At 56.0% G+C, this 26,881-nt stretch overlaps 1 protein-coding gene across 1 annotated transcript in view; it reads right to left on the bottom strand.

The window, feature by feature from the left end:
• The window catches only part of NOTCH3 (notch receptor 3), a 38,506-nt gene extending 13,424 nt beyond the window's left edge, over positions 1-25,082 (bottom strand). The window contains exons 1-27 of the mRNA XM_052643787.1: positions 24,962-25,082; positions 22,281-22,359; positions 18,767-18,909; positions 18,349-18,687; positions 18,139-18,261; positions 17,828-18,061; positions 16,779-16,934; positions 16,504-16,689; positions 15,786-15,899; positions 15,440-15,553; positions 14,422-14,655; positions 14,191-14,301; positions 13,516-13,708; positions 13,288-13,439; positions 12,952-13,065; positions 11,856-12,011; positions 10,190-10,415; positions 9,588-9,789; positions 9,173-9,326; positions 8,609-8,793; positions 7,941-8,073; positions 7,599-7,856; positions 7,397-7,515; positions 6,366-6,952; positions 4,394-4,726; positions 734-888; positions 436-658 (exon numbers count right to left, since the gene is read on the bottom strand). Coding sequence (XP_052499747.1) covers positions 436-658; positions 734-888; positions 4,394-4,726; positions 6,366-6,952; positions 7,397-7,515; positions 7,599-7,856; positions 7,941-8,073; positions 8,609-8,793; positions 9,173-9,326; positions 9,588-9,789; positions 10,190-10,415; positions 11,856-12,011; positions 12,952-13,065; positions 13,288-13,439; positions 13,516-13,708; positions 14,191-14,301; positions 14,422-14,655; positions 15,440-15,553; positions 15,786-15,899; positions 16,504-16,689; positions 16,779-16,934; positions 17,828-18,061; positions 18,139-18,261; positions 18,349-18,687; positions 18,767-18,909; positions 22,281-22,359; positions 24,962-25,082 — 5,144 coding nt within the window. The remainder of the gene's footprint in view (positions 1-435; positions 659-733; positions 889-4,393; positions 4,727-6,365; positions 6,953-7,396; positions 7,516-7,598; positions 7,857-7,940; positions 8,074-8,608; positions 8,794-9,172; positions 9,327-9,587; positions 9,790-10,189; positions 10,416-11,855; positions 12,012-12,951; positions 13,066-13,287; positions 13,440-13,515; positions 13,709-14,190; positions 14,302-14,421; positions 14,656-15,439; positions 15,554-15,785; positions 15,900-16,503; positions 16,690-16,778; positions 16,935-17,827; positions 18,062-18,138; positions 18,262-18,348; positions 18,688-18,766; positions 18,910-22,280; positions 22,360-24,961) is intronic.
• Positions 25,083-26,881: the final 1,799 nt, after the last annotated feature.

The following is a 26,881-nucleotide window of genomic DNA, read 5'->3' as shown; positions in this document are numbered from 1 at the left end:
TTAAAACCAAAAAAGAAAAAAGTCAAGGTAGGTTAGAGCCAGAGGTGGTACTGGGGCCCACAAAGGATAGGATCAGGGGGTCCAGTGAGGGGTTGGGGTGCAGACAGGAGTCATGAGACCCACAGTCATGTGGGAACACATTTGGAATATCAGGGTGAAGTCTGAGAGGCTGGGGTCGGGGGAGGGGGTTGTCACAATAGGATCTAAGTCAGGGAACTGGACCATAGGAAAGGGGATCAAGGGTCACAAATCAGGGGTGATCTCTTAGGGATTATGGAGTCATTGGTCAAGGAGACAAACACTGATGTCCAAGCTGGAGTCTGAAGTTAGGGTCCGGTAGAGGTCAGAGGTCAGAGTCAGGTGAAGGTGGGCTCAAGGGCTCCTCAGGCCCCGCCATAGTCAGGGATGGGGTAAGGGATCGGGTAGGGTCCTCACTTCATGCCCAGTGCGTCTTGGCCCACGGGTTCCCGCCGGCCCTTGTGTCCCACGGCCACATCCTTGTGCAGCGCGAAGCCCTCGGGGAACCAGAGGGTGCTGTGCTCACGCTTGCGGCGGGCCACCATGACCCCGAGGACCAGGAGGACCAACAGGAAGATGCCACTGGCCGCCAGCAGCGGTAACAGCGGCACGCTTGGTTCCGGCAGCTCCACTGGCTCCCCTGCGGGGAGAAAGCAGGGGGTCTTAACTGGGGCCCAAGCCCACGCTCATCCCCCTACCCCGGGCCGGGCCTCACCCCGCGCCGCCCGCAGTGGGTAGGGGAAGTCGAGACGCTCCACTGCCGACAACGCTCCCAAATAGTCCGCCGCACTCTGAGCGTCAGGGAAACAGTGGTCGTTCTCTGGTGACTGCAGGCACAGACGGTTGTCAATTTCCAGCATCACTACAGAGCTGCAGAGACACAGGGGAGGGACAGGAGGCTCAGCAGGCACTGCCAGAAGCCCTGTCCCAGGCCCCACCCACCTCCCCGCACCGTGCTCAGAAGAGCATGTCTACTCACCAGGTCACCACTAACTCCCATCCGGCATCCAATCCCGCCATATCCCCTCAAACTATCTTTTTTTTTTTTTTTTTTTAATCCACTTATGATATATTTGGTGATATTAAGGATGTTTATTTTTTTAGCTGTGATTATGGTATTACAGTGTTTTTAAGAAGAGAGCTTATGTGTTTAGAGAAGCATGTTGAAATGTCTACATATGAAATGACGCACTATCTAGGAATTATTTTGACATAGCATGGGAACTAGGACAAGTCGAAGAGACTCTATATGAAACAGGAATGGCCATATGGGGGACTTCCTTCATAATCCAATGGCTAAGACTCCCGGTGCCAAGCGCGTGGGGCCTGGATTCAGTTCCTGGGCAGGGCACTAGATCCCACATGCCACAACTAAAGACCCCGCAAAGAAGATCAAAGATCCTGTGTGCCACAGCTAAGACCCAGCAAAGCCAAAGATAGATAGATAGATAGATATAATGAATGGCCATATGAGTTCACTGTCAATGCTTGGCCCTAGGTACTTAGATGTGCATAACCCTGATCTGTTTTTGCATATGCTTAAAGTTCTTTGTCAATTCCCAAGCCAGTCTTGCTGTGGCCACCAGTGTCCTCTGAGTCATGAATCCAATGGCCACTGTTTTCCCATCAACATCTCCTCTCAGGCTGGTGCATCCATCTCCTGCCTGCTATGAGCACTAGCTTCTAGCAGTTGACAGCTGTTCCTTCACCCAGAGAAGTGGCCTCAGCAAAGCGGGGAGCCCTTCACTTGGGAGGTGACACCACTTAGGGAAGCCCTAGGCCAGGGATCGACTGATGTGTACAAGAGCTGGCCCTTCTGTCTCAAGACGGGACCAACTTTACCCTCCAGAGCTCTCCAAGGGATCAGGCTGCTGCCCGATCCTGGCTGAGGTTCCCTCCTGCCTCAGTTCCTGCCCCTGTCCCAACCTGCCTCCCTCATCCCCTATCTATCCAGAGCACCCTTTCAATACTTTGCATATATCTGACTCTCAGGCTCTGCTTCCAGGAACCCAACCTTCCAAACTTTTTCCTTCTTCAGGATACCCAGTACCCCAAGCCCTGGGTCTCCTTCTGTCTCTGCTCCTTCCGCTTCTCTTTTCTGAGCTAATTTCTTTCAAACAATCTCTAGGACTCAGTGTCCCCATGTCATCCTTCTGTTCCCCACACCTCTCCCTACTTCTTCAAGTCCCTCCGTGGCTACCATGATTGCCAAGCTCGTCGGTTTCACTCTTCAGACCCTAGCCACCTCCTGAGGGTCTCCCTGAGACCCCCAGTTCCCTCCAGACTCTACAAGTCACAAAGTGACCCCTAATTTTCAACTGGTGTCTTAATCTTTTTTAAAAGAGATTTTAGAAATAATTTTACTTGTTTGTTTATTTTTGGCTGTGCTGAGTCTTCATTGCTCCACGAACTTTTCTCTAGCTGTGGCGAGCAGGGACTACACTCTAGCTGCAGTGTGAGGGCTTCTCACCGCACTGACTTCTCTTGTTGCAGAGCGTTGGCTCTAGGGAACATGGGCTTAGTAGCTGCAGTTCCTGGGCTCTAGGACACAAGCTCAGTAGCTGTGATGCACAAGCTTAGTCCCCTACCGCTGGTGGAAGCTTCCCAAAACAGGGATCGAACTGATGTCTCTTTGCATTGGCAAGTAGATTCTTTACCACTAAGCTGTCAGGGAAGCCCTGTGTCTTCATCTTGATGAGAACACTTCCAGCAACTCAGTCACCCAGCCAAGGACTGGCACATCATCCATCCACCCATCTCCTTCATGCCAGTCAGAGGTCCTGCTCCTCATCTCTAACTTCCAGCCCTCCTCTCTGCGTCAGGGTTCTACCCTGTTCAGAAGCCACATCTCCCTCTGGCTCCTCCACCAGGTCACCAGCAGGAGTTTTATATTTTCCATTTGTATTAATTTTTGACAGTTTGATACTGAAACTCCAACTAAAAATCATAATTTATCTACTTAAAAATGACCATAATATACACAGTCGTGCTAAGTGGCTTCATTCGCGTCCGACTCTTTGTGACCCCAACGAACTGTAGCCCGCCAGGCTCCTCTGTCCATGGGATTCTCTAGGCAAGGATACCGGAATGGGTTGACATGCCCTTCTATAGGGGAATCTTCCTGACCCAGGGATCGAACCCATGTCTCTTACATCTCCTGCGTTGGCAAGAGGGTTCTTTACCACTAGCACCACCTGGAAAGCCCATAATATATAATGGAACTACATGTAACTTTGTTTTTTATTTTACAACTCTCCTACATGCTTCCCTTGTGGCTCAGCTGGTAAAGAATCCGCCTGCAATGCAGGAGACCTGGGTTCAATCCCTGAGTTGGGAAGATCCCCTGGAGAAAGGCAAGGCTACTCACTCCAGTATTCAGGCCTGGAAAATTTCATGGACTCTATAGTCCATGGGGTCGCAAAGATCGGACACAACTGAGCGACTTTTACTTCACTATAAATTTTATAAGTTAAAAAATAAAAAAACAAAAAAAGTGGGCAAGTTAGAGCCAGAGGTGGTATTGGAGCTCATTGAGCATAGGATCAGGGGGTTCAGTGAAGGGCTGGGGTGCAGAAAGGGGTCAGGAGGGGGTGCTCTTCTGCTGCTCCCCAAAGTACCATTGCCCATGACAGGAGGCATTTCTGGTTGTCACATCTGGGAGGGGGGAGATCTGTTGCCTGCATCCAGTCAGGAAAGGCCAGGACAGATGCCAAACATCCTACAGTGCACAAGACAGAACAGCCCCTCACAGTAAAGAATGATCTGGCCCCAAATGTCAGTGGTGCTGAGGCTGAGATGTATGTATTATATGTATTATATGACTCTGTATGTACTACCAAGAAGGCACTCCCACATATTGGGCATTTCCTAAGCAGTGAAATCAGTGAAAACATAACTGGACTAAAGACCTAACCCAGTGCCTGAAACCTATTAGGTGCTTTATCAGATATTTCTGGAGGAAAGCCAAGTTCAGTCACAGAGTTTTAGAGTTTGAAGGGAACTTAAAAATAGCTAGAATAGTGGTTCCCAGATGTCAAGGGAAGTAAAACGCACAAGGGGCTTCCCTGGTAGCTCAGCTGGTAAAGAATCTGCCTGCAATGTGGGAGACCTGGGTTCCAGACCTGGGTTCCAGCCCTGGGTTGGGAAGATCCCCTGGAGGAGGGCATGTCAACCCACTCCAGTATTCTTGGAGTATTCTGGAAAATCCCCATGGACAGAGGAGCCTGGCAGGCTACAGTCCATGGAATTGCAAAGAGTCGGACACGATTGAGAGACTAAGCACAGCACGGCAAACGCACCTGGCCTTACGAATAGTGCCCCTTCCCTAGCATCTGCGTGCGCCCCCCACGGCTCCCCTGGGGGTGGAGTCACTCACCCGATCACCTCGGGGGCCAGCTCCCGCCGGTTCCGGGATTCAGCGCCAGGCCCGGGCCGGTGGTAAGGGAAGACCATGGCCTGGCCGTTCTCGTCCAGACGGAAGCGCAGCGAGGTGCGCAGGATGCCGCTGAGCCGCTGCAGGAAGTCGGCGCTGGAGCGCAGCAGCTCCTCCGGCGGCAGCAGCACTGTGAGCACCAGGACACCGCGGGCCAGCAGGGCGGGCACCTCACCCGCACAGTCCAGGCCATCCCAGCCGCACTCCTCTGTGTTGCAGCCCTGGTCGCAGCGGCCGTCAGCGAAGTGGTCCGCGCAGTACTTCTCATACACTGGGCTGGGGGCAGAGGAGGGCGGGGTCAAGGGAGCCACCCCCAACCCCCTACCCCCACACTCCCCCATCTTGCCCCGCGCTGCACAAATACACCACAAAGCATCCAAGACTCCTCAGGGAGCAGAGAACTGGAATGTATCCACATGCCTGTGGAATGTATCAGGCTTTCTGGAAAACCAGCCAGTTGCTTTGCAATTATTAATGTCAATAACTATTGACAACCGTGTCCTAGGTGCTGAGCGCAGCTCTAGGCGCTAAAGATATGAGTGAAGTGAAAACGTTAGTCACTCAGTCGTGTCTGACTCTTTGAGATCCCATGGATGGTGGTGTGCCAGGCTCCTCTATCCATGGAATTCTCCAGGCAGGAATACGGAAGTGAGTAGCTTTCCCTTTTCCAGGGGATCTTTCCCACCCAGGGATCAAATCCAGGTCTCCTGCGTTGCAGGCAGATTCTTTACCGACTGAGCTACCAGGGAGGTCCACTAAGGATACGGCGCCAACACAAAACCTTACGCACTTGGAGCTGTCATTACGATGGGCAGAGACATATATTAAAAATGATGAATGAGCAGAACATACAGTATTTTGATTACACGCCAATAAAGGCTAAAGGTAAACGTACACACACACGAATTAAATGCCAAGGGAAAAAATTAAGCAGAGGAAGTGCTATGGGTGGCTAGGAAGGAGTTCACAGCAAGACTTGTGTTTGAGCAAAAACTTGAAGGAGATGAGGGAGGAGCCATGTGACTTCCTGAAGGACAGCATCCTGGCAGAGCCAACAGCCAGTGCAAAGGCCTTGAGATGGGACCAAGCCTGGGGAATTTAAAGACTGGAAAAGAGGCCAGGATGGCTGGAGCAGAATGAGACAGGGGGAGACAGAGGGACACACAGAGGGTCAGACAGGGCAGAGAATATGGATGGATAGATAGAATGTATGAGACAGATAGACAGGCCTCATGAACAGACCGAGAAGGTCAGAAGAGGAGCAGGGAAAGACCAGCAGGGCCATGGACAGATGAATGGGCATATAGAGGGGCAAAAACACGCATGGGTGGGCTTAAGGACAGAAGGGGCATGTGAATGAACAGGTGGGACACAAAGGTGCGCAGATGGACAGATGGGGCACACAGAGGGACAGACTGGCATAGAGACAGACAGATGGACAGGTGAGATCCGAGGATGGACAAGCAGGGGTGCAGACAGACAGCTGGGTGTATAGAGGGGCAAAATGAATTCATGGACAGACAGAATGACCAACAAACAGGGTATAAAGAGGGACAGATGGAGTGCAGAGACAGACAGAAAAACAGAAAGGGCTAATGGATGGACAAACGGACTGCCACACTGATAGGCAGGGAACAAAGATGTACAGACAGGGCACAAGAATGGGAAGACAGGCAGACAGACATAAATGGCACGTGGATGGCTAGGTGAGGGGCACAGACAGACAAACTGCGCGCGGATGGGCAGACAAGGTACACCAAGAAACAGATGGGGCAAACGAAGGGACAGCCCAACGAACAGACTGAGAACGGACTGACAGATCAAGGCAAACGGATGGACAGACAGAGAAGCAGGGCCCACGGGTGGTCAGATGAGGCACATGGACAGACGAGACCCAGACTGAGGACGGACTCACTTGCAGGTGCGCTCGCGGCCGCCGGCGCGGCAGTCGAAGTTGTCGTAGAGGCAGGCGGGCGAACTGCAGGCGGGGTCGCAGCGGCTGTTGTTGAACAGGAGCCAGCACTGCAGCGCCGCGCACTGCCGCCAGGGGTCGCTCACGCTCAGCGAGCAGTCGCCGCCGTCCCAGCCGCAGCCGGGGCTGTTGCACTCGCGGTCGCAGTTCTTGTCGCCGCTCTTGGCCTCGCAGGAGGCTCTCGGGCACGCCGGCTCCTCCGGGACCTCGGGCATCGGCACGGATACCTCGGGCATCGTCGCGGGCACCTCGCAGCGCGGCCCGGTCCAGCCTGGCGCGCAAGCGCAGCCGAAGAAGGGCGCGAGCGGCTCCGGGCGGCAGGAGCCCCCGTGAAGGCAGGGAGAGGTCACGCAGCTGGCATTGGCGGCCCCGGGGGGCGACCCCCGGGAACCCCGGCAGGCGGGACCCGACAGCCCCGGGGGGCAGGCGCAGCGCGGTCCACGGACCGTCTGCTGGCACGGGACACCCACTGGGCACTGCAGCTCCCGGCAGGAGCGTGCCACCCGCTCGCAACGCGGGCCCCAGAACGGCTGTGGGTTGGGTGGGGGGAGAGGGAAAAAAAAGCGCAGGGGCAGGGGATAGAGGGAAAGAGAGAAGGGGAGGAGAAAGTAGGGAAGGTAAGAGAAATGGAAAGAGAAGCGGATTGAGGGTTGAAGGAGGAGAGGGAAGGAAATACGGAGGATCAGAACTTGGGAAAGCTTGCGCCTCTGATCTCCCGAGGTCTAGCCCAACCTCTCCCGGCTCCCACTGCCAGTCCCACCTTACAGGTAAGACCAAGCTTTCCCAAGAGGCCGCAACTCCAAATTCCGAAGAGACACACACACAACCTCCAGGTAATCTCAACATTTCCCAGAAATCCTCTTCCACTTCTTTCCCCTAAAGCCTCACCCTCCCATGAAGCCACGCCCCCTACCCCCCACCCCACTCGCTTCCAGAGACCCTGTTACCACCGGCCACCCCCACCTACCACCTACCGGGATGCAGTGGCAAGAGAAGGTCAGCACACCCCCAGGGCCCGGGCTGGGACGGCACTGGCCTCCATGCTGGCAAGGCTGAGACTCACAGGGAGACAAAACAGTCTGACAGCGGGGACCTGGGCAAGCAGAAGGGCGTGGATCAGCTGCCTGTGGGGAACGCAGGCAGGATCCCAGGCCAGCCCCCTCTTCCCATGCTCACCTGTGAAGCCAGGGTGACACAAGCAGCGGAAGCCCCCACCTGGGTCCTGCAGGCAGTCCCGGCTATGTGCCGCGTGGCAGGCACCTGGGCGACATTCATTGATGTCCCCCTCACAGCGCAGGCCAGTGTATCCTGGGGGGCAGGTGCAGCGGAAACCACCCACCAGATCCACGCAGGTACCGTTGTGCAGGCACCGGGGCCCCAGGTCCAGGGCTGGGCCTGGGCCACAGTCATCCTCATTAATCTCGCAGAGCACACCTAGCGGGGTGGGGGATGGGGGACATCAGGAGAGCTCAGAAACCCAGCCTCCCCACCTGTCCCCAAACCCTGGTCCTGGCCTACCCAGCGTCCCTGGGGGACAGGAGCAGAGATAGTGGGCCACGAGGTCAATGCAGATGCCCCCATGCTGGCAGGGCTGGGAGGCACACTCGTCTACATCATCCTCACAGTTGTCACCAGTGTAGCCAGCTGGACACTGCAGTGGGGGCGAGACAGGGACCTCCTCAGCCCAGAGGAGGCAGATGCTCCCCATGAAGATACAGAGAATCCCAGGGCAAAGGGGCACACACAGTCATCCCACGCACGGAGATACGCTCAGTGAGCAGAAACACACACCCAGTACATAACACCCAGACACAGAGGGCTACAGATACACGCAGTGCCAAGAAACACACATACATACAAATGTACACAGGAGAAATACCCAGATACACCCAAGACACACACAGCCAGATGCACACTCAGACCCTGGCCCATGTGTGCCATTCATACCCATAGAGACACCATGCAGAGAGACACACGTCCAAGAAATAACGAAAGACAGAGATAGAGCCAGACACCCTGAGATCTACCCAGAGTGACACCCACAAAGATACACCCAGAGTCACAAAAGCAAAAACCCAGACACGCCCAGAGAGGGACACCGCATCAGGCTCTAGACACACAGAAATGTATAGCCAGACACACTCAGGGTGACCAGCCCTCCATCTCCTCCCCTGGGTGCTCCTTACCTCACACACATAACCGCCCACGTAGCCTCGGCAGGTGCCCCCATGCTGGCAGGGCTGAGCCAAGCAGGGGTCCATCTCCTGCTCACAGTGGCTGCCAGTGTGGCCCTCTGGGCACACACAGTAGTGGGAGCTGTCCTTGTCCACACACTGCCCACCCGCCTGACACAGCTGCTCCGTGGGCACTCCTGAGCAGAGGAGAGCGGCATCAGGCAGACTCCCTCCTCCCTGCCCCCGTCATACCCAGAACACCCAGCATCCCCACCAGCCTCAGTCACCGAGGCGTCACACACATTCCACTGGGTTACCACACATCCCCTGACACTGACACACACACACATGCACTTTCAAAGCTCGTATCAGCTAGGTCACACACAGCGTTACAGACATCCCAGTTGCTTCACAGTGATAGACACACACACCACCTTGTCCTGGCCAGCTATCAGACAGTCACATATCCACACACGCGCACACACCCCACCACGTCCATAGCTCTGGTGCACTCTCATTCAGCTCACACTAGGAGGAAGTATGTGCACACACGCCCAATCACGCTCTCCCCCTCACCGATTTGGGCTGCGGCCTCTCTGCAGGGCAGGCTCCGGATGTCACATAGGCGGCCGCTCCACCCGGGGGGGCAAAGGCAGTAGAAAGAGGCCCCTGTCCGGGCACAGCGACCCCCATTCTGACAGGGCGAGTGGCTGCACCAGTCCACCAGCGTCTGTCGAGGAAGGCCAGGGTGTTCACACTCGGGGACCCCTAGAAACCCTGCCCTGCTTCTCCAGGGTCCTGAGCAGACTCCAGAACGCCTCTCCAGGATTTTTTTCCCTCAGGATCCCTGCCAGGCCCCTCACCGCAATCCCTCTGCCAACTCTTCCCCAGGATCCAGGCTGCCTTCTCAACCAACCAGGGTACCCAAAAGACCCCTCCCCCAGAACATCCCTCTAGACTCCTCCCCCAAGGCTCCAGTGACCCCGCCCACCTGGCACTGAGCACCGGTGAAGCCGTCTGGGCAGGCGCAGTGGAAGCCGGGGTGGGCGGCAGTGCAGACGCCCCCGTGCATGCAGGGCCGTGAGAGGCAAGGGTCCGCCTCATGTTGGCAGTGTGTGCCAGTGTAGCCCGGGCGGCACAGACAGGTGAATGAGTTCACACCATCCACGCAGGTCCCTCCATTGAAGCAGGAGCTGGAGGGAAAGGAGGGGCGCGTCTGGCTCCGCCCTTCAGAGGCCCCGCCCCACTCCTGGGCCCCTCCTGGCAGAAGTGACAAGACCCCTACCCCAAGGAGAAGCTGAGGTCCCCCAAAGGCCCCGCCCTGTCATGTCCCTTAACCCCAGTATACCAGGTGCTTCAGGGCTATGTGGAAGCCATGTGGAGGCCCCACCCTGGCCTGGCCTTGCTCCCGCAGGGACCAGGGTATCTAAGGTGACCTCCCAACGGATGTCCTGCCCCTTCCCAGACACGTTTCCATCAGGCATCAGAGTCCTGAAGTGGGTGTCCAGCCGAGGACTCCCTGTCCCCAGCTCCTCGGGTCCCACGCCCCATCCGATGCCAGGGTCTCTGTCTCCCAGGAGAGGCCCCACCCACCTGGGACTGCAGTCAGGGAGGTCCTGCTCGCAGTGGAAGCCGCCATAACCCGGCGGGCAGGTGCAGGTGAAGGAGGCCACGTGGTCTGTGCAGGTGCCTGAGCCGCAGGGGCTGCTCAGACACTCGTCCACGTCTCGGGCACAGCGGGAGCCAGCAAAGCCAGGGAGGCAGGAGCAGGAAAAGGAGCCCACCCCGTCCTGACATGAGCCACCATTCAGGCAGGGGTCTACGGTCAGAAGGGAGGAGGTCTGGTCACGCACCGCACCCCCTGACCTGGCCATGCCTTGCGTAGAGGGAAATCGGGAGAAAACCAAGCTTCATTGGGAGGGGCACACTTAGCCAGGGGAACCAAACGCTGTCCTCTCTGTGGCCTCATTCGCTCCCTTATCTGGTGGAAACCTTATCTATGTGGAAGGGAGGAAAGGTTTGAGAAGATCCCAAAAGGTCCCTTTGAGCTGCCAAGTGCTAGTTGCCTGCGTGTGTGCTATGTCGCTTCAGACATATCCAAATCTGTTTGACTCTATGGACTATAGGCCGCCAGGCTCCTCTGTCCATGGGATTCTCTGGGCAAGAATACTGGAGTGGGTTGTCATGCCCTCCTTCAGAGGATCACCCCCACTAGGGATCGAACCCTCATCTCTTATGTCTCCTGCATTGGCAGATGGGTTCTTTACCACTAGCACCACCTGAGAAACCCCAAGTACTAGTTGTATCTGCTTAATTCCTGAGCTCAGCACAGGAGGTCTCCTCCAGGTCTGGGCTAGCCAGTAGGGTGTCCACTGACCACACGTGGCTCTTGAGCACTTGACATGTGATTGGTCCAATTTGAGATGTACTGTTAGCATAAGACAGACACCAGAAAGCAGATCGTGAAGATTCCATATGAAAAAAGAAAAAAAATAATGCAAAACACCTCAATCATTTTATATTGATTACATGTTGAAATGATAATGTTTTTATGTATTAGGCTAAATAAAATATATTATTGAATTTAATATCACCTGTTGTCATTTTGTTTGCTTTTTAATGAGGCTATTAGAAAATAATTAATTCAAGGACTTCCTTGGTGGTCCAGAGGTTAAGACTATCTGCTCCTAGTGCAGGGGGCCTAGGTTTGATCCCTGGTAAGGGAACAAGATCCCCCATGCTGCAACTAAGATGCAGTGCAATGAAATAATTTTAAAAAAATTAATTCAAAAATAAACAAAAAAAGATTTTTAAAAAATCAACTAAAAAAATTTAATTCATATGTGACTTGCATTATTCGTCTATTGAACAGTGCTCCTGGTAACTCACTAAGGGGCCTATTATCTCATAGTTTACATACAATTTTATTTATGTATTTTTAAAATTTATTTATTTTAATTGGAGGTTAATTACTTTACAGTATTGTTACATACAATTTTAACTTGCTTGCTGCCAGAGGCAGTTTACAGCCTTCAGAGTCAAACAGACCTGTGCTCCTATCCTAGCTCATTTCTCTACTCGCTGCATTACCTTGGGCAAGCCACTTAACCTCTGTGGGGCCTCAGTTTTCATGAACAAATGCGGAAAGGAAGACAACTGTGAAGATGAAATGAAAGCACAGTACTAGGCATACTGTAGCAACTTGATGAACACGTTCCCTAGGTCAGAACCCTCCCCCCAAGAGCTCCCTTGAACTCACTGGGGTCACAGTCATCGATGTCCTGATCACAGGAAGGGCCACTGTAGCCCTCGTGGCAGGTACAGCTGAAACTCCCTGCCAGGTTGGTGCAGGTACCATGGGGACCACAGGGTGAGGGGCTAGCACACTCATCCACATCCTGCTGACATCGTGGGCCTGGGGGTGGGGAGCAAAATAACATCCAGGATTAGCAGATGCAGGGTCGGGTCCGGGAGTATCTGGTGCTCAGGAGGAATCTTAAGACTGAGATGGATGAAGGGAAGAACAGTGTGCCTCTGATCGTTTTGCATACTGTTCCCGAACACCCCTCTCCTTATTTCAGTGGATGAAGAATGTGATTCTGTGATTGAGGTCTGCTCCTCCAGGCTCTCCCCAAACTCAGCCTGAATTCTAGATTCTCAAGATCTTATCAAACCAAAACCAGTCACTCGTAAAGGAAATCAACCCTGAATACTCATTGGAAGGACTGAAGCTGAAGCCGAACCAATACTTTGGCCACCTGATGCTAAGAGCCAACTCACTGCAAAAGACCCTGATGCTGGGAAAGATTGAGGGCAGGAGGAGAAGGGGACAACAGAGGGTGAGATGGGAAGTTGTATGGCATCACTGACTCAATCGATGTGAATTTGAGCAAACTCCGGGAGATGGTGAAGGACAGGGAAGCCTGGCATGCTGCCCTCCATGGGGTCAAAAGAGTCAGACATGACTTAGCAACTAAACAATGAACAACACAGCCCATATCCCTTCCTCTTCTCCTGAACTGACTACACAGGCTGCAGTGTCTGTGTCTAGTTCTGTTCCTTCCCAGAGGAAGCTCCCTTAAAAGGCAGAACCAGGGGACTTCCCTGTTGGTGCATTGGCTAAGACTGCGCTTCCAATGCAGGAAGCCTGGGTTCAATCCCTGGTCAGGAAACTAGATTCCACATGCTGCAACTAAGACGCAGTACAGCCAAATAAATAATAAATAATTTACTGAAAAAAAAATTTTTTTAAGGCAGAGCCAGTGGGGGGTGGACTCCTTCTCTGGGTCCCCAGCATCACCCAGTATGGAGTAAGTTGGAGAGGAGGTGACGGAGAGAAGCAGCAACTGGTATACCTTGCCAACCAGGGGTGCAGGAGCAGACAGCCAGCTGGCCAGGAGCAGACTCACAGTAGCCCCCATGCTCACAGGGATTCGGGGTGCAGGGGGACAGCAGCTCACACTGATGGCCTGTAGTGGGCAGGCAGAGTGAGATAGTCTTGAGAGATTCCTTGTTCCCATCTCCCCGCAAGGTCCCCACCTTGATACCCACCTCCCAAGCTCCTGTGTAAGAGTGGAAAAGGAAAAGAAAAAAGGGGCAAATGCAGAGAAGGAAGAGAGAATGAAGCAGAAAGGAAATAAGAAGGAAGAAGGAAGGAAGAGGCCCTGGGGAGGGAAGGTGGAGACACGCACCCTGGATACCAGGGGGACAGGTGCAGCGGAAGCCCATTCCATCACTGGTGCAGGTGCCGCCTGCCTGGCAGGGATGGGATTCACAGGCATCTCGAGTGAGGCTCTGACTGCACTGAGGGCCACTCCAGCCAGGTTCACACACACAGCGGAACCTGGAGAGGGAGGCAGTCAGGGCTGGCAGGAAGGTAGGGAAGCTGTGGGGGTCAGGGATCTAGGGAGAGACCTCACCCTCCAGGCGCATCGTGGCAGACGCCATGACTGCAGGGTTCCTGGGCACAAGGATGGCTTGGGGGAAGGCAGAGTGGGGGCAGGGAGCCAGGTGGGCAGAGGCATCGGAAGCCATTTTCACCATCCACGCAGGAGGCTCCCTCGCCGCAGGGGTTGGACGCACACTCGTTGATCTCCACGTTGCAGAGGGGCCCTGGGGAGCAGGTAGGCAACCTCGTCCCGGGACAAGGATAGTGGAGCCAACCAGGGAAGGGCAACCTTGCCCCATTTAGCACAGTCACACCCTTGAGCAAGGACCATCTCATTTACTTCATAACACATCAGCTCTTGTGCAAATTAGGACAGCCACCTCCACAACCCAGAGATACCTTGCCCCAGATCACCCTTGCCCCCAAACTTATATGAAGTCACTTTCATTTCCACCAAGGATTGCCTTGGTCCCACTCAGAAACACCTTAATCTCTGAGTTTGAACACCTTCATGGACATACCAGGATAATCTTGAGCCAACATGGGGATACATGCCAATGAGAGAAAGCAAAAATCTCAGGGCAAAGCATGGACAATCCCTAAGTACAAGCACGTGCAAAGAGAGGGGCAAAACCCGGCCAGGAAAGATAGATGATTTCACCCTCACTCTATAAAGACCCCGTTTCCATGGCAGCCACTTGCCCACCTGTGAATCCAGGCTGGCAGACACAGTCATAGCGGTTGATGCCGTCCCGGCAGACTCCAAAGGTGCAGGGGTTGCTAGCACAATCATCAGTGTTCACCTCACAGTTCACACCTGGGGAAGGGGAACATGTCTGAGATTGCCACCACCGTGACCTGCCAGAAACACCATTCCTGAACCCTCTGTGTCCCATCAGATGTACTATTCCTGTCCCAGCCCAGCCCCTGGCCCCACCTGTGGTGCCAGGAGGGCAGCGGCAGAGGTATTTGTCCACCAGGTCTAGGCATTTGCCCCCGTGTCGGCAGGGCTGGCTTCGGCATTCATCCACCTGGCTTTCACAGCGCATGCCGGTATAGCCCGGGACACAGGCGCACGAGAAACTGGCAATGCCGTCCACACAGCGCCCGTGGTGGCAAGGGTCTGGCGAGCAGTCATCCACGTTGCGCTCACACACTGTGCCCTCAAAGCCTGCGGGGGACAGAGGGTCAGGCTCCGCCCACTGGCCAAGGTCCTGCCCACAGCCATGGCCTCTGCCCAATCTTAACTCAGCTCTCCCTCAAGCCCGGCCCATTGAGCCAATAGGAGGTGGGCTCAGTTCAGGCTCCGCCCCTGGCTGGCCTCCAGAGGCCATCCAGCGGCAGGCTCCAAGACTTGTCCCTGGCCAGGACCATACCAGTTAAATTACACCCCTAGCGAGACCCTGCTTCCAATCCTTACACCGTCAGCCCTGATTTGCTTCTCCCTCCCCTGGAGATGCGGACACATGGGAGGTTCCTGGGCTTCCCAGGTGGTTCAGTGGGTAAAGAATCCGCCTGCAATGCAGGAGAGATGAGTTCGATCCCTGGGTGGGGAAGGTCCCCTGGAGGAGAGCATGGCAACCCATTCCAGTATTCTTGCCTGTAGAATCCCATGGACAGAGGAGCCTTGTGGGCTACAGTCCATTGGCTCGCAAAGAGTGGACACAACTGAAGTGACACAGGACAGTACGGGAGGTTCCTGGGAGTAGAGGGGGTTGGACGGGGTCCCTCCAATCCAGTGCACATCTATCCTGCCAGATCCTTTGGGCCCACCCCCTAGTCTTACCTCTGCTTATATCCAGGATTGGCTCCTCCTCCTGGCTCTTTCATTGGTCCTGCTCCGGGCCTGCCTTGCAGCAGCTCTGCCCCCAACTTTCCCCCAGGCGTATTATTGGCCCTTTTCCCCCACTAGCCCCGCCTCCAGATTCCTGGTCTTGTCATTGGCCCACCCTCACCCTCCGCGCAGCGGCACTCGTAGCCATCTGGCTGGTCGACGCACTTGGCTCCGTTCCGGCAGGGTGTGCTGGCGCACTCATCCACGTCCAGCTGACACATGGCCCCACTGAAGCCTGCAGCGGGGAATGTGAGATAAACAGAGACCCAAGTAGGGTCAGAGCAGTCACCCCTCACCAGTGCTGCCTGGTTTGGGTGGAAAGCCCATTTACTTTTAAATTAACTTCAGTATTTTTCATAAGGTGGTATCTGCTATAAAGGAAGCCACTAACACGATGTTATAAGCTCCCATCCTGGAGTCTTTGCCCCAGAAGGTCTTTCTCAGGCTCCCTGGCCTAGAGTCCTCACCCGAGGGGCACGTGCAGCTGAAGCCATTGACTCTGTCCTTGCAGACCCCACCGTTAACACACGGGCTGCTCTGACACTCATCCATGTCCACCTCACAATAGGTGCCTGTGAAACCTGGAGGGATAGAGGGAGGGGGATTACAGCAATGAGGGTTTAGCTTCTGGTCTGAAGGGAGAGCAAGGGGGGACATACCCTGCTTCCCTTGAGCCTTGGCCTTGCCCCCCAACCCATCCCTAGATTCAGTTTCCAGACTCAGGCTGGATCTTCTTTCAGTGTGGCCCCAACTGGTTCAGGCTTAAGAGACTCCACGTGGGCTTGTCTTCAGACCACCTCCTTCCTTCTTCAAACTATGCCTCTTCCCAGCTCCCAGCCTAGGGCCCACCATAGCCTTGTGCCCAACCTCAATCCCACCCCAGCATCAGTGCATCTCTGTCTGCAGTGTCCACTTTGACCTCCACTCCAGACCCTGGTCCTGCCCTCATGTCATTCCCATCCCACAGTGCCGTCCTGAGGCCCAGACTCCACTCCCAGGCCATCTGAGGTTCTACTGACTCCACCGGAGCATGCCCCCAGACTCTGCTCTGGCTCCGCCTCCACCTCATCCCCGCTTTAGTCTCTTACCCTTCCAGTTCTATCTGCTCTGGGCCCCTCTGCCTGAAGGCTTTTCTCGCCCCACCTCTCAGCCTCAGGCCCCGCCCCAGCCATGCCCACCACACACCTGCCATGCAGATGCAGGTAAACTGGCCTATGCGGTCCAGACACGTGGCCTGGTTGCGGCAGGGACCGGAGAGGCATTCATTGACATCGGTCTCACAGCGCGGACCGGTGTAGCCACGGCCGCACTGGCACAGGAATGAGCCCTGTGTGTTCACACACCGGCCCAGGTGCTCACAAGGATTGGCACCTGCAAGGTGGAGTCACAGTCAGTGTGGGTGTGGGTGGCCGAGGAGCAGCCTCTCCCTTCCTTCCCTACCCGCAGACTGTGCCCCTCACCAATGGAACACTCATCCACGTCCTGGTCGCAAGCTCCACCTGTGAAACCCGGTGGACAGGTGCAGATGGCCCGGCCATTCACTGGATTAGTGTCACAGATGGCATCCTCATGACAGGGGTTGCTGACACAAGCATCGTCCAGATGACACAAAAGTCCTGGGAAAGAGTAAGTAGAGGTCAAGGGAAGACCATCCCCTGGCTCTGCCCAAAGGTCCCACATCCCTGAACACTGTAGTGTTTGGGGTTTTTTTATTTGTTTTTATTAACCAGCAGTGTATTTAGAGGGCTTCCCAAGCGGCGTTAGTGGTAAAGAATCTGCCTGCCAATGCAGGAGACATAAGAGATGCAGGTTCCATCCCTGGGTTGGGAAGATCCCCTGGAGCAGGGCATGACAACCCATTCCAGTATTCTCTCCTGGAGAATCCCATGGACAAAGGAGCCTGGCAGGGCTGCAGTTCATAAGCAACTTAGCATGCACACACATATTTAGTAGCTATTCTCCCCCAATCATTTATTTAAAATTTAAACATACAGAAAAGTTTATTCATATACCCACCACCTAGAGTCAACTATTGTTAACTTTATTTTTTCTGAACCATTTGAAAATAAGTTGGAAATATCCACATATTGTTTTTAAAATCTATTGACTCTTTTCATGATTCTAAGAAGGTCCTAGCACTAAGTCTTTGCCTCTGCAGTACCCTCTGCCTGACATATGCTGCCCTCTACTCCAAGTCTCCCTCCCAAACATCTTCTCTGATCTTTGCCACTCCCAAAAGTCCCCTCTCCTTCTGAGTCACAGTTTAGCTCTCCATTCTTGTGACTTCTTCCCTGGATTGTCTACCCTCCCAGGCCTCTGCCAGGCTTATCCTTCACCCCAAACCCAGCTTCTAGCATAAGCATTAAGCATATGCTTAATTAATTAAGAACAATATGTTTAATTATGCTTCTAGCATAGCATAGGTCTGATTCAAGTCAGACTCCATCCTTGGCCCCACTCAAGAGCCATCAATGGCTGTCTGCTGCCTTCAGGGAAAAAAGTCACTCACCAGTTTTGCCCATGGGGCAGGCACAGTAAAAAGAGGCCACACGGTCATGGCAAGTGGCCCCGTGGAAGCACACAGCTGTGGCACAGTCATCAATATTCTGACTGCAGCTCTCGCCTGTCCAGCCATTGACACACACACAACTGTGGCCACCCAATGTGTTGAAGCAGGTGCCCCCGTTGTGGCAAGCGTTGGGCTGCAGCTGACACTCGTCCACGTCCTCCGTACAGAACTGGCCTATGGCACACAGACGCATCAGTCCGGTTACCTGGCGCATGCCCATCCAAGGGCTTCCCTCAGGTCCCACTGCTCACCTGTCCACTCAGGAGGGCACTGGCAGTTGTAGGTGTTGACACCGTCCACGCACGTCCCCCCATTTAGACACCGGTGCCCTGGACAGTCATCCACATTCACTTCACAGTTCTGGCCCTCAAACCCTAGTGTGGAGCACAAGGATGGTCACTACCAGGCAGGCCTGCTGTCCCCCCACCTCTGCTGCCTCCCCCTGGGTACAGCTCCCTCACCAGGAAGGCAGGCACAGTCATAGGTGAGGTCGCCGCTCTGTCTACAGGTGCCCCCGTTACGGCACGGGGAGGGAGCACAGGGCGCCGCGGGGCTCTCACACAGTGGCCCGGTGTAGCCACCTGGGCACTGGCAGCGGAAGGAGCCAGGCGTGTTGAGGCAGGTGCCACCGTGGCGGCAGGGCCCACCCATCCGGCATTCATCTACATCACTCCGGCAGCTGCGGCCCTGGTAGCCGGGTGGGCAGGAGCACAGGTAGCGGCCATCGGAGCCCACCGAGCAGCGGGCACCATGGGCACAGGGGCTGCTGAGGCAGGGGTCTGGCAGGGAGCAGTCGGGGCCTGCCAGGAACCAGAAACGGTGAGCCCAGGCCGACCACACCCTTGCCTGCCTTCAGCTCCCTTCCAGACCCTCCTTTACCTCGGAAGCCCCGGGGACAGCGGCAGGTGAACCGGGCAGTCCCCGCCACCACCGAGCTCTGGCAGACACCACGGCCAGCACAGGGGCCAGAATGGCAGGGGTCTTCCAGCTGACACCGTTCACCCACCCAGCCTGGTGGGCACCTGTGGACAGAGACGACTCGGTGAGGAAAGTCAGGGCAGAACAGCCCAGAACATGAGATACACACCAGACAGACCAGAAACACACAGGTAAACAAACACACAGACACATTCATCCATGCAACAGTTTCCCTGAGCATACCTACTATGTTCTTAGCAATGGGAATACAGCGTGCATGCTGTCACTTCAATCATGTCCAACTCTTTGCAACCCCATGGACTGGCTGGCTCCTCCATCTATGGGATTCTTCAGGCAAGAAAACTGGAGCGGGTCACCATGCCCTCCTCCAGGGGATCTTCCTAACCCAGAAATTGAACCCACACATCTCTTAAGTCTCCTGTATTGGCAAGTGGGTTCTTTACCACTAGCACTACCTGAGAAGCCCAGGAATACAGCAGCAAACACAATTAAAGTGGCCCCTACCCTCTTGATGTTCATAGCCAGGTCTGGCAAAGAGAAGATATACAAATAATGAATGAATAAGCAACATGCCAGGGGAGGGGGGGAAGAGTAGTTCAGCCCATGGGGACCATGAAGGATGCAGTTGGGTAGAGTGGTGGCCCCAGAAAAATTATGTCCATGACCAAGAACCTGTGACTGTGACCTGATTTGGAAAAAGGAATGTAATTAATGATGTAATTAAATGACGGATGTCTGGATGAGACCATCCTGATTATCCAAGTTGGCCCTAAACTGAGTGACAACTGTCCTTCAAGAGAAAGGTGAAGACTTCTGGCCTCCAAAACTGCAAGAATGAATTTCTGTTGTTTTAAACCACCCAGTTTGTGGCCATCTGTTCCACAGCCACAGGAAACTAAAACACAGGATAAGGAGGACAGAGGGATGGGGGTGGGGGAAAGGCAACTATGTTTTCACAGACAAAGTGAGGGAAAAAAGAAGACTGTGTGGGAAAAGAAAGTGAGGGAGGGGGCCATGGGCGGGAAGAGTCGAGGAAACGGCAAATGCAAAAGGCCTCAGGTTCCAGACGACAACCACCCAGGCGCACACAGACGGGCAGAACCCCCAAATGTACCAGACGAGAGGGACACACTAACACGACGCACTGGGCTGGCAAATACTCAGACACCAACCCACAGCCTCATTCACCAATACGGACTAACTCTCACATGCCAGACAGGAGGACCTCCACAAAGCCTCAGTTCCTTTCCTGGGGGCACAGAGACCCCTTCCTTCCTTCCGTAGCGGCGAGGAGGTGGCCACCAATGCTGGCGCCCCCTGTTGGGAGAAGGTCCTTCAGCCTCCAGCCCCCTCCAAACCCACCGAGGCCACCTTGAGAGTGAAGGTACAGACGGGCGCTGGTCTTAAGACTAGAAACCTCCAGAGTGGGGTCAGAGGGAGGGACTTGGACCGGCCCCCGACGCTACCCGTCCCTCTCCTGTGTTCCTCCCTCTGGCCTGTCCCGGTCGCTTGGGGCTAAGCTTAAGTAGCTGACTCAGTCCGTAGCGTCACCCACAAGATTCCCCCCACCCCAGCCCCCAGCGAAACAAGTTGGGGCACGGGCGGGTGCAGAGGGAGAACCCAGTTCCCAAACCCCCTCCCCAAAAATCCGCAGGGCAAGGGCCGCCGCCAAGACTGCGCGCCGGGAGGGGGCGTGCTGCGCTGGGCGCCGAGCACGGCGGGCTCTTCCTCCCGCGACCACGCGCGCGCGCACGGCAGGCAGGGCGTGGCCGCTCGGCCCCCTCGCGGCGCCCCCGGCGGGTTCCCACGCTCTGTGCCCCGCGCCCCTGCCGACCGGTCGGGCTGGTTCTCGGCTGCCCGCGCCCCGCCCAATCGCCTGGGCTTCACCGGAGACCGCTGGGGGCGGGAGAGTGGGGGTGGCGGGGAGCATGGACTTGGTTTGGGGGACTGGCTGGGAAGAGGTGATGACTAGGAGACTAGGGTTTGAGAGACTATGAGAGTTGGAGGCTCCATGGAGCGGTGACAGACTGCGGGGTCCACGAAAGGACTTTGAAATAGACTGGGGATGGGGGGGCGGGGGTTGGCGTGAGGAGAGGTTCCCACGGCTCAGCTCTGGAGACTAAGCCCAGCGCTCCGATCCGGGCGATCCGGGCTCCGGGCGGCCGCGCGGGCCGGTGATTCACCTGTCGGGGGGGCGGGGCAGCCGGGGGCGCATTCACCTGTCGGCAGCTTTCCAGGCGCGGGGTCCCAGAGCGCAGGCGCCCGGTCCCGCGACTCCGCCTCTCAGGTGAGTAGCGCCAGGTGAGGTCACACTTTCCCCCCTATTCCCACCATCCCAACCCGAGGAACCCGCTCTACCAGGCTGAGACACTCCCCCCACCTCATCCAGGTGAGTCAAAGTGCCTGTGTAACTTCAAAGGGTCTCTGAAGTCACCCCAGACCCACCCAGCTTGGGCTGGACACACAAGTTGCTGAATAAATGGATGCATTTAATGACTCGACCAATGGCTACTGGGTGACCTGCTATTATTAATGATGATATTATAAAAGGAACCAAGCATTTTCCCATAACCTCAGAGGTTTCTCCTTATGGCACCTATATCCCACATGTCTACCATTAATAATAATAAAAAAAAATACCATTTATTGAGCACTTACTGTATGCCTGACACTATGCTGATTTCACTCTTTATCTTTACAATCAACTCCATAAAGGAGAGAACTGTTATTGCTCCATATTCCGGATGCAAAAATGAGGCTCAGAGAGCTCAAAGCACTTGCTCAAGGTTATCCCAGAGCCCAGAATTCAAATTGATCTCTGTGTGCCTCTGCTCAGCAATTTCCCAGGCCCTGCCCTGCTTTCCCAACCCTCTGCCTTTCCCTGTACTTTCCAACAACTGCATTTGGGGGGGCTTTGGTCACAAGTCAAGCAGAAGGACCATATTTTACAGATCGATGAGGTTCAGAGAGGGGAAGTGACTCACTCAAGGTCACACAGAAAGTAAGTGGCAGAGCAGGGCTCCTATGGCCCCACCACTAAATCTTGAGCTGTGGGAAGGTGCAGGTGCTATACCCACTACTGCCAAACCACTGTCACTAGTCCCCGAAAATTTGTTGATTGAATAATTATCTGTCCATCAGGGGATTTACACAAGACTGCAGGCAGCAGTGAATTCTTTGTAGTTGGCATTAGTGGGCCCATTTTCCAGACCGGGACACTGAGGCTTAAAAAGTCAGACCATCAGCAACATGATATGGGATTTGAACCCCAGCCAGGCAGACTCCAGAGCCTCTACTCTTAGCTCTGCTCCATTCAAAGGGGAAACAAGAGGTTGCCCAAGCCACACACTTGAAGGAAGTGGTGGAAGCATCTATGGTGAACACAGAGGCAGGGGGAGAAGACAGACCGCCTCCCCACACGGGGCCCACTGATGGCTCAGAGCCAGGCACTCACAGGCAGGCAGCCTCCCGGGAGGGCAGCTGGGTGCAGCGACCTCCGTTCGCACACGGGCTTCCGTCCAGGCAAGGGGGGGCTGGGTGGGGGTGAAGGAAGGTGGGGGTGTCAGGCAGGCACCCAGGAACCCCAGCCTAGATTGAGACTCCGTCCTTTGCTCCCTCGGGCAACAGCTGCACCAGGCTGGGGGCGTCTCTGCGAGTGCAGGGAGCCCCCCCCATTCACAGTTCCCACGGCCCCCCGCCCTGGCCCCAGCTGTTGGGGCTGCAGCTGTCACTGCCTACTCGGGCCCTGGGAACCACAAGGCAGGGGCAGGCAGGAGGAGGGGCCGACTTGTGCCAGATGTGGGGGCTCAGAAGCTGCCAGAATGGGGGGCAGGAAGTGGGGGTGCTGCAAGGGTTGAAGGGAGGTCTGGGACTTTGTGCCCAGATCCCGGGGTTGTGGGGGGGGCAGGGGTGGGGAGTCCTGGGACCCCGGGTCTTCCTTCTGTTGATGCTGGGCATCTACTCCAACTAGGCAGGCCTACGTGCTAGTTCTGGGGAGATATGCCAGGGCATGAATGAATGCCATGCGCAGCCAGCAACTGGGCATTACAGGGACGGAATCTGTGTTGAGGGAGGGGCAGCTGGCACAGCTGACCTGTTCAGCATCCTCACCCCTAAGGACTGTGTCTCTCTGCGGTGTGGCACAGTCTAACTGTCCTGTCGGATGGGTCAGGGGTGTGGCGGGGTGTGAGTTAGTGGGGCCTTGTGTGAGCCAGCAGGTGTGGGGCCGCTTGTGCATGTGTGCCTGTGTGTGTAAGTAGGGAAGAAAGAAAGGGAGAGGAAGAAGATGAGAAAAACAGACAGACATAAAAGAAGGAAACTAGAAGCAGACAGACAGAGACGAGATCAAGAAAGAAAGAGACAGAGTTTAAAAAAAAGAGAGAATGAGATAAACTGGACATGCAAATGCATTAAACATGGCTTCTGTCCCCTTCAAGGCACGAGCAGCCAGGACACTATTACCCAGACAGGAGCCCAGGGGTGTTTGTGAACTCACGCTGGGGGCCACATGACACGAGGCATGGGCCTTGCTGAGCAGTGGGCCCTGTGGGCCATGTGTGTGTCTGCATGGCCTGCACGGATGTAGAGATGTTCGTAGGCTGAAACTTGTTGTTCTGTCTATGTATGTGAAGTATGTATCTGGGTATATAGCTGTGGGTCTGTGTGTGACTTGTATGTGCATGGGTGAGTCTGGGTATGGGTTGGATGTGCCAGTTTACCTGCATGTGTCAGCTGGGTGTAGGCATGTCCTTGCATCTGTCTATATGCATCTGAGTGTGTGCAGACAGTGAGTGTGAGGCCTTGGGCTGGTGGTGCAGGGTATGTATGAACATGTGTGATTGTATGAGCACGTGTGAGCTATGAATGTCTGTGTCTTGTGTGAGCTGGGTGTGCACATGTGCAGGTGTACCCTATGTGTGTGTGTGCACACACATACTCATCTGCATCTCCACATGTGTGATCCAAGATTGTGTGTCCTGTGAGTGTGTGACAGGCCATGTGTGCCTGCCGGCTGGCCTCTTGGGGCGGCTGCTCCTGCCCACTCCTGCCCCATCTGCCCGCCCAGGGCTGGGCTGGGCTGGGGAGACCTGTTTTCTCCCCACCCCTCCCTGGGCTGAGCCCCACAGCAGCGTCCAGAGACCCAGGGCCAGGGCCACTGGGCTCGCGTCCCTCCCCTGCCGGCCAGGCCTCCCTTGGCTGGGGGTGCGCCCCAGCAGCCCCGGTCCGGCCCCGCTGCAGTCCCCGCTTTGTCTGGCAAAGAAAGCGCGAGGCTGCCGGGGGGGAGGGGGTGTCTAGACGGCGCGGCCATTGTCCCAGGCGGGGGAGGGGAAGAGTGGGGAGGGGGAGGGGCGGGGGGCTACCCGGGCCCGCTGGGGAGGGGGTCGGGTTGCTGGGAGGGGGCGCTGGAGCGGGAGAGGAGCACGTGGGCTCGCGCCCCCTGCCCTCCCCTCCCTTCCCCAGGCGGAGACTGGGTCCCGGGACGCTGTCCGGTCCAAGCAGCCGGGGGAGGGAGCGGGGCCGCGGGCGGGGGAAGGGGCGCTGGCGCCTCTATGGCTCCAGCTCTGGCTCCGGTTCCGGGTCTTGCCGCGCTCCGGCCTGGGAAGTTTTCTCCGAGTTTAGAGCTCCGAGAACTTCGCGCCCCCTCCGGCCCCCAGCCCTGCCAGACCTACCCCGGGTGTGTGCATGGGGAGGGGGAGCTTTTATGCGAGGGGTCCCCGACCTGGGGATACTTGGATTCCAATCGTGACCTTCCCAGGGCTCTAGACAGGCATGGTTGGTGAGAGAGCCCCAGATTCTTGGTTATTCGCCGCCCCCCGCCACTCCCCCGCTAATCTTGATCCGCTCACCTCCAGCTCCCAGTTCCGAGCTCCACGGTCCCTTCATTCCCAGCCCACATCTCTCCCGGGGCCCCAGTTCCTCCGGTCTCTGGGGTCCTGCCTCGCCCCCACTCTCAATTCGGAGTCCCTGCCCCCCGGGTCCTGCGCTCCCTGCCCCTGCGCTCTGGTCCCTGATTCCCAGGGACCGCGCCCCCACCCACCCCTCACCAAGTCTCATACTCGGGGAGGCCTTGCACTCCATCCTTCCCCTTCCCCCACCCACTCACCCCATCCCGCCCTCGGGGTCCCGGCCCCTCACCTGCAGCCCCCGGCCCCGCTAGCAGCAGCAATAAGGGCAGCGTCCGCACGGACGGCAGGGGTGGTGGCGGCGACATCGGGCGACGGCGGCGGGGGCGGCGGCCCCGGGGCCCCGGCCCCATGGCGGCCGGCCGCGACCCTCCCTCCTCCCACCTCTCTCCTCCCTTCTCCCTCCTTCCCTGGGCTCCGGGCGCGTCCGGGGCCAGCCTCCGCGCAGCCAACTTCGCCGAAGTGAGACGGCCGGGCCGCCCCGCCCCCAACCCTGGGCGACTCGCCCCGCCCCAGGGCCGGCCCAGAGCTCCCCCGCCCCCGGCCCGGCCTCCTGGGGTCCCTGCCCGCCCTCCACCCACACAGCCTGGGACCCGAAGCCCCTCTCGGAAACTCTGGCCAGCGGGCCCAACCCACGGTGTCAGACACACCCAACTTCCTGAACATCTCCCTGCTCCCCAAAACACATCCAGAGCCCGAGGCACACAGGGAGCCGGGCACAAACAAGACACTCCCCTACCCGCCGCCTCCCGCCACCACCCGCGCCCCCCCCCCCCCCCCCCGCTCCGACACCCCGAAACTGAAACCAGGCACGTCCTGCAAGGCTCCTGAATACACAGCCAGGATGCACAAATGCAGAGGCGTGCGCAGAGCTTCCTGGGGGACTCTTAAAATCTGAAATATTCACAACTCTAAACTCAGGCCCTCTCAGACCTAGAGCCTTGGGCGGTTTTTGCAGCCTCGGAGCTCGGACACAGGCTAGGAGTCTCAAGTGTGCTACCAGACACCCACATCCCGTTTTATTCCCAGCGCTCCCTGAAAGTAACCCCTTCCTCAATATCCAAAGGTCCACCCCACCCCATAGCCTACACAGCTTTCCTGCTCAGCCCATCTTGCTCAGTTTCATCCAACTGCCTTTTCCAGAATCACTCATGCTGAAAAACAACCACCCTGCAGTGAGCTCTGTCCCTGTGGCAAGAACGGGGACTCTGGAAAGTCCCCAAGACCAGCCTAGAGAAGCCCCCAATCCGGGGAAGAAAAAACTAGACTCCAGCACTGCGGACTTAGGGTTGGGCCAGAGGGAGGGACACAGAAGAAAAGCTGGCGAGAATTCTGCTTAGGGGAAGGGGGTCACTTATTCATTCATTCATTTATTCAGTAAGTAGGTATAAAGCTCAAGCTCTATGGCTGGCGTTGTTTCAGCGGCCGGGAGTACACCTCCCCTGCCCTCTCAAGGAGAGAGCTTCCCTGAGAAGGGTTCAGTGGGGGCTCAGCCCAGAACTGAAAGAAAGACATTTCAGGAGAGGGACAGGTTTGCAAACAGAGGAAGGGGACGAGTCAAGTAGGGAAGGAGGGGCGAGTGGGCAGGTCAGGGGTCACCCTGGCCCTGAGGAGGAGAAGAAAGAGGCCAGGCCGCCCTGTAGGTGTTGAGCACGGTGATGAGGCTGTAGTGAGGAGGAATGGGTTGGGGGTGAGGTGCTGAAACCCAGGAGTCTGAGGTTCACCCATGAGGCAGCTGAGCACTGGGGCTAAGCACGGGGGTACCAGGGTGAGAGACAGTCACCTGGGCACCCCAGAGACCTTTGAGCAATTTTAAAACTTCATTTAGAAATAATTTAAAATGCAATTTCCATAGGCCCTTTATCCAGCTTCACCAACTCGGCCTACACTTTGCCAAATTTACTTTATAATTATTGTTGTTGTTCACTCACGAAGTCATGTCCGACTCTTTGCGACCCCCTGGACTGCAGCACAACAGGCTTCACTTATCTCCTGGAATTTGCTCAAAATGTCCATTGAGTCAGTGATACCATCCAACTATCTCATCCGCTGTCACTCCCTTCTTTTGCAAACTTCAGTCTTTCCCAGCATCAGGGTCTTTTCCAAAGTATTGAAAAAGAGTTGGCTCTTCGCATCAGGTGGCCAAAGTATT

The sequence above is a fragment of the Budorcas taxicolor genome, chromosome 7, assembly GCF_023091745.1.
Source record: "Budorcas taxicolor isolate Tak-1 chromosome 7, Takin1.1, whole genome shotgun sequence".
NCBI classification, from domain to species: Eukaryota; Metazoa; Chordata; class Mammalia; order Artiodactyla; family Bovidae; genus Budorcas; species Budorcas taxicolor.
Note: the sequence above shows the minus strand (reverse complement) of the source record. Positions and strands in the feature narration are given on the sequence as shown.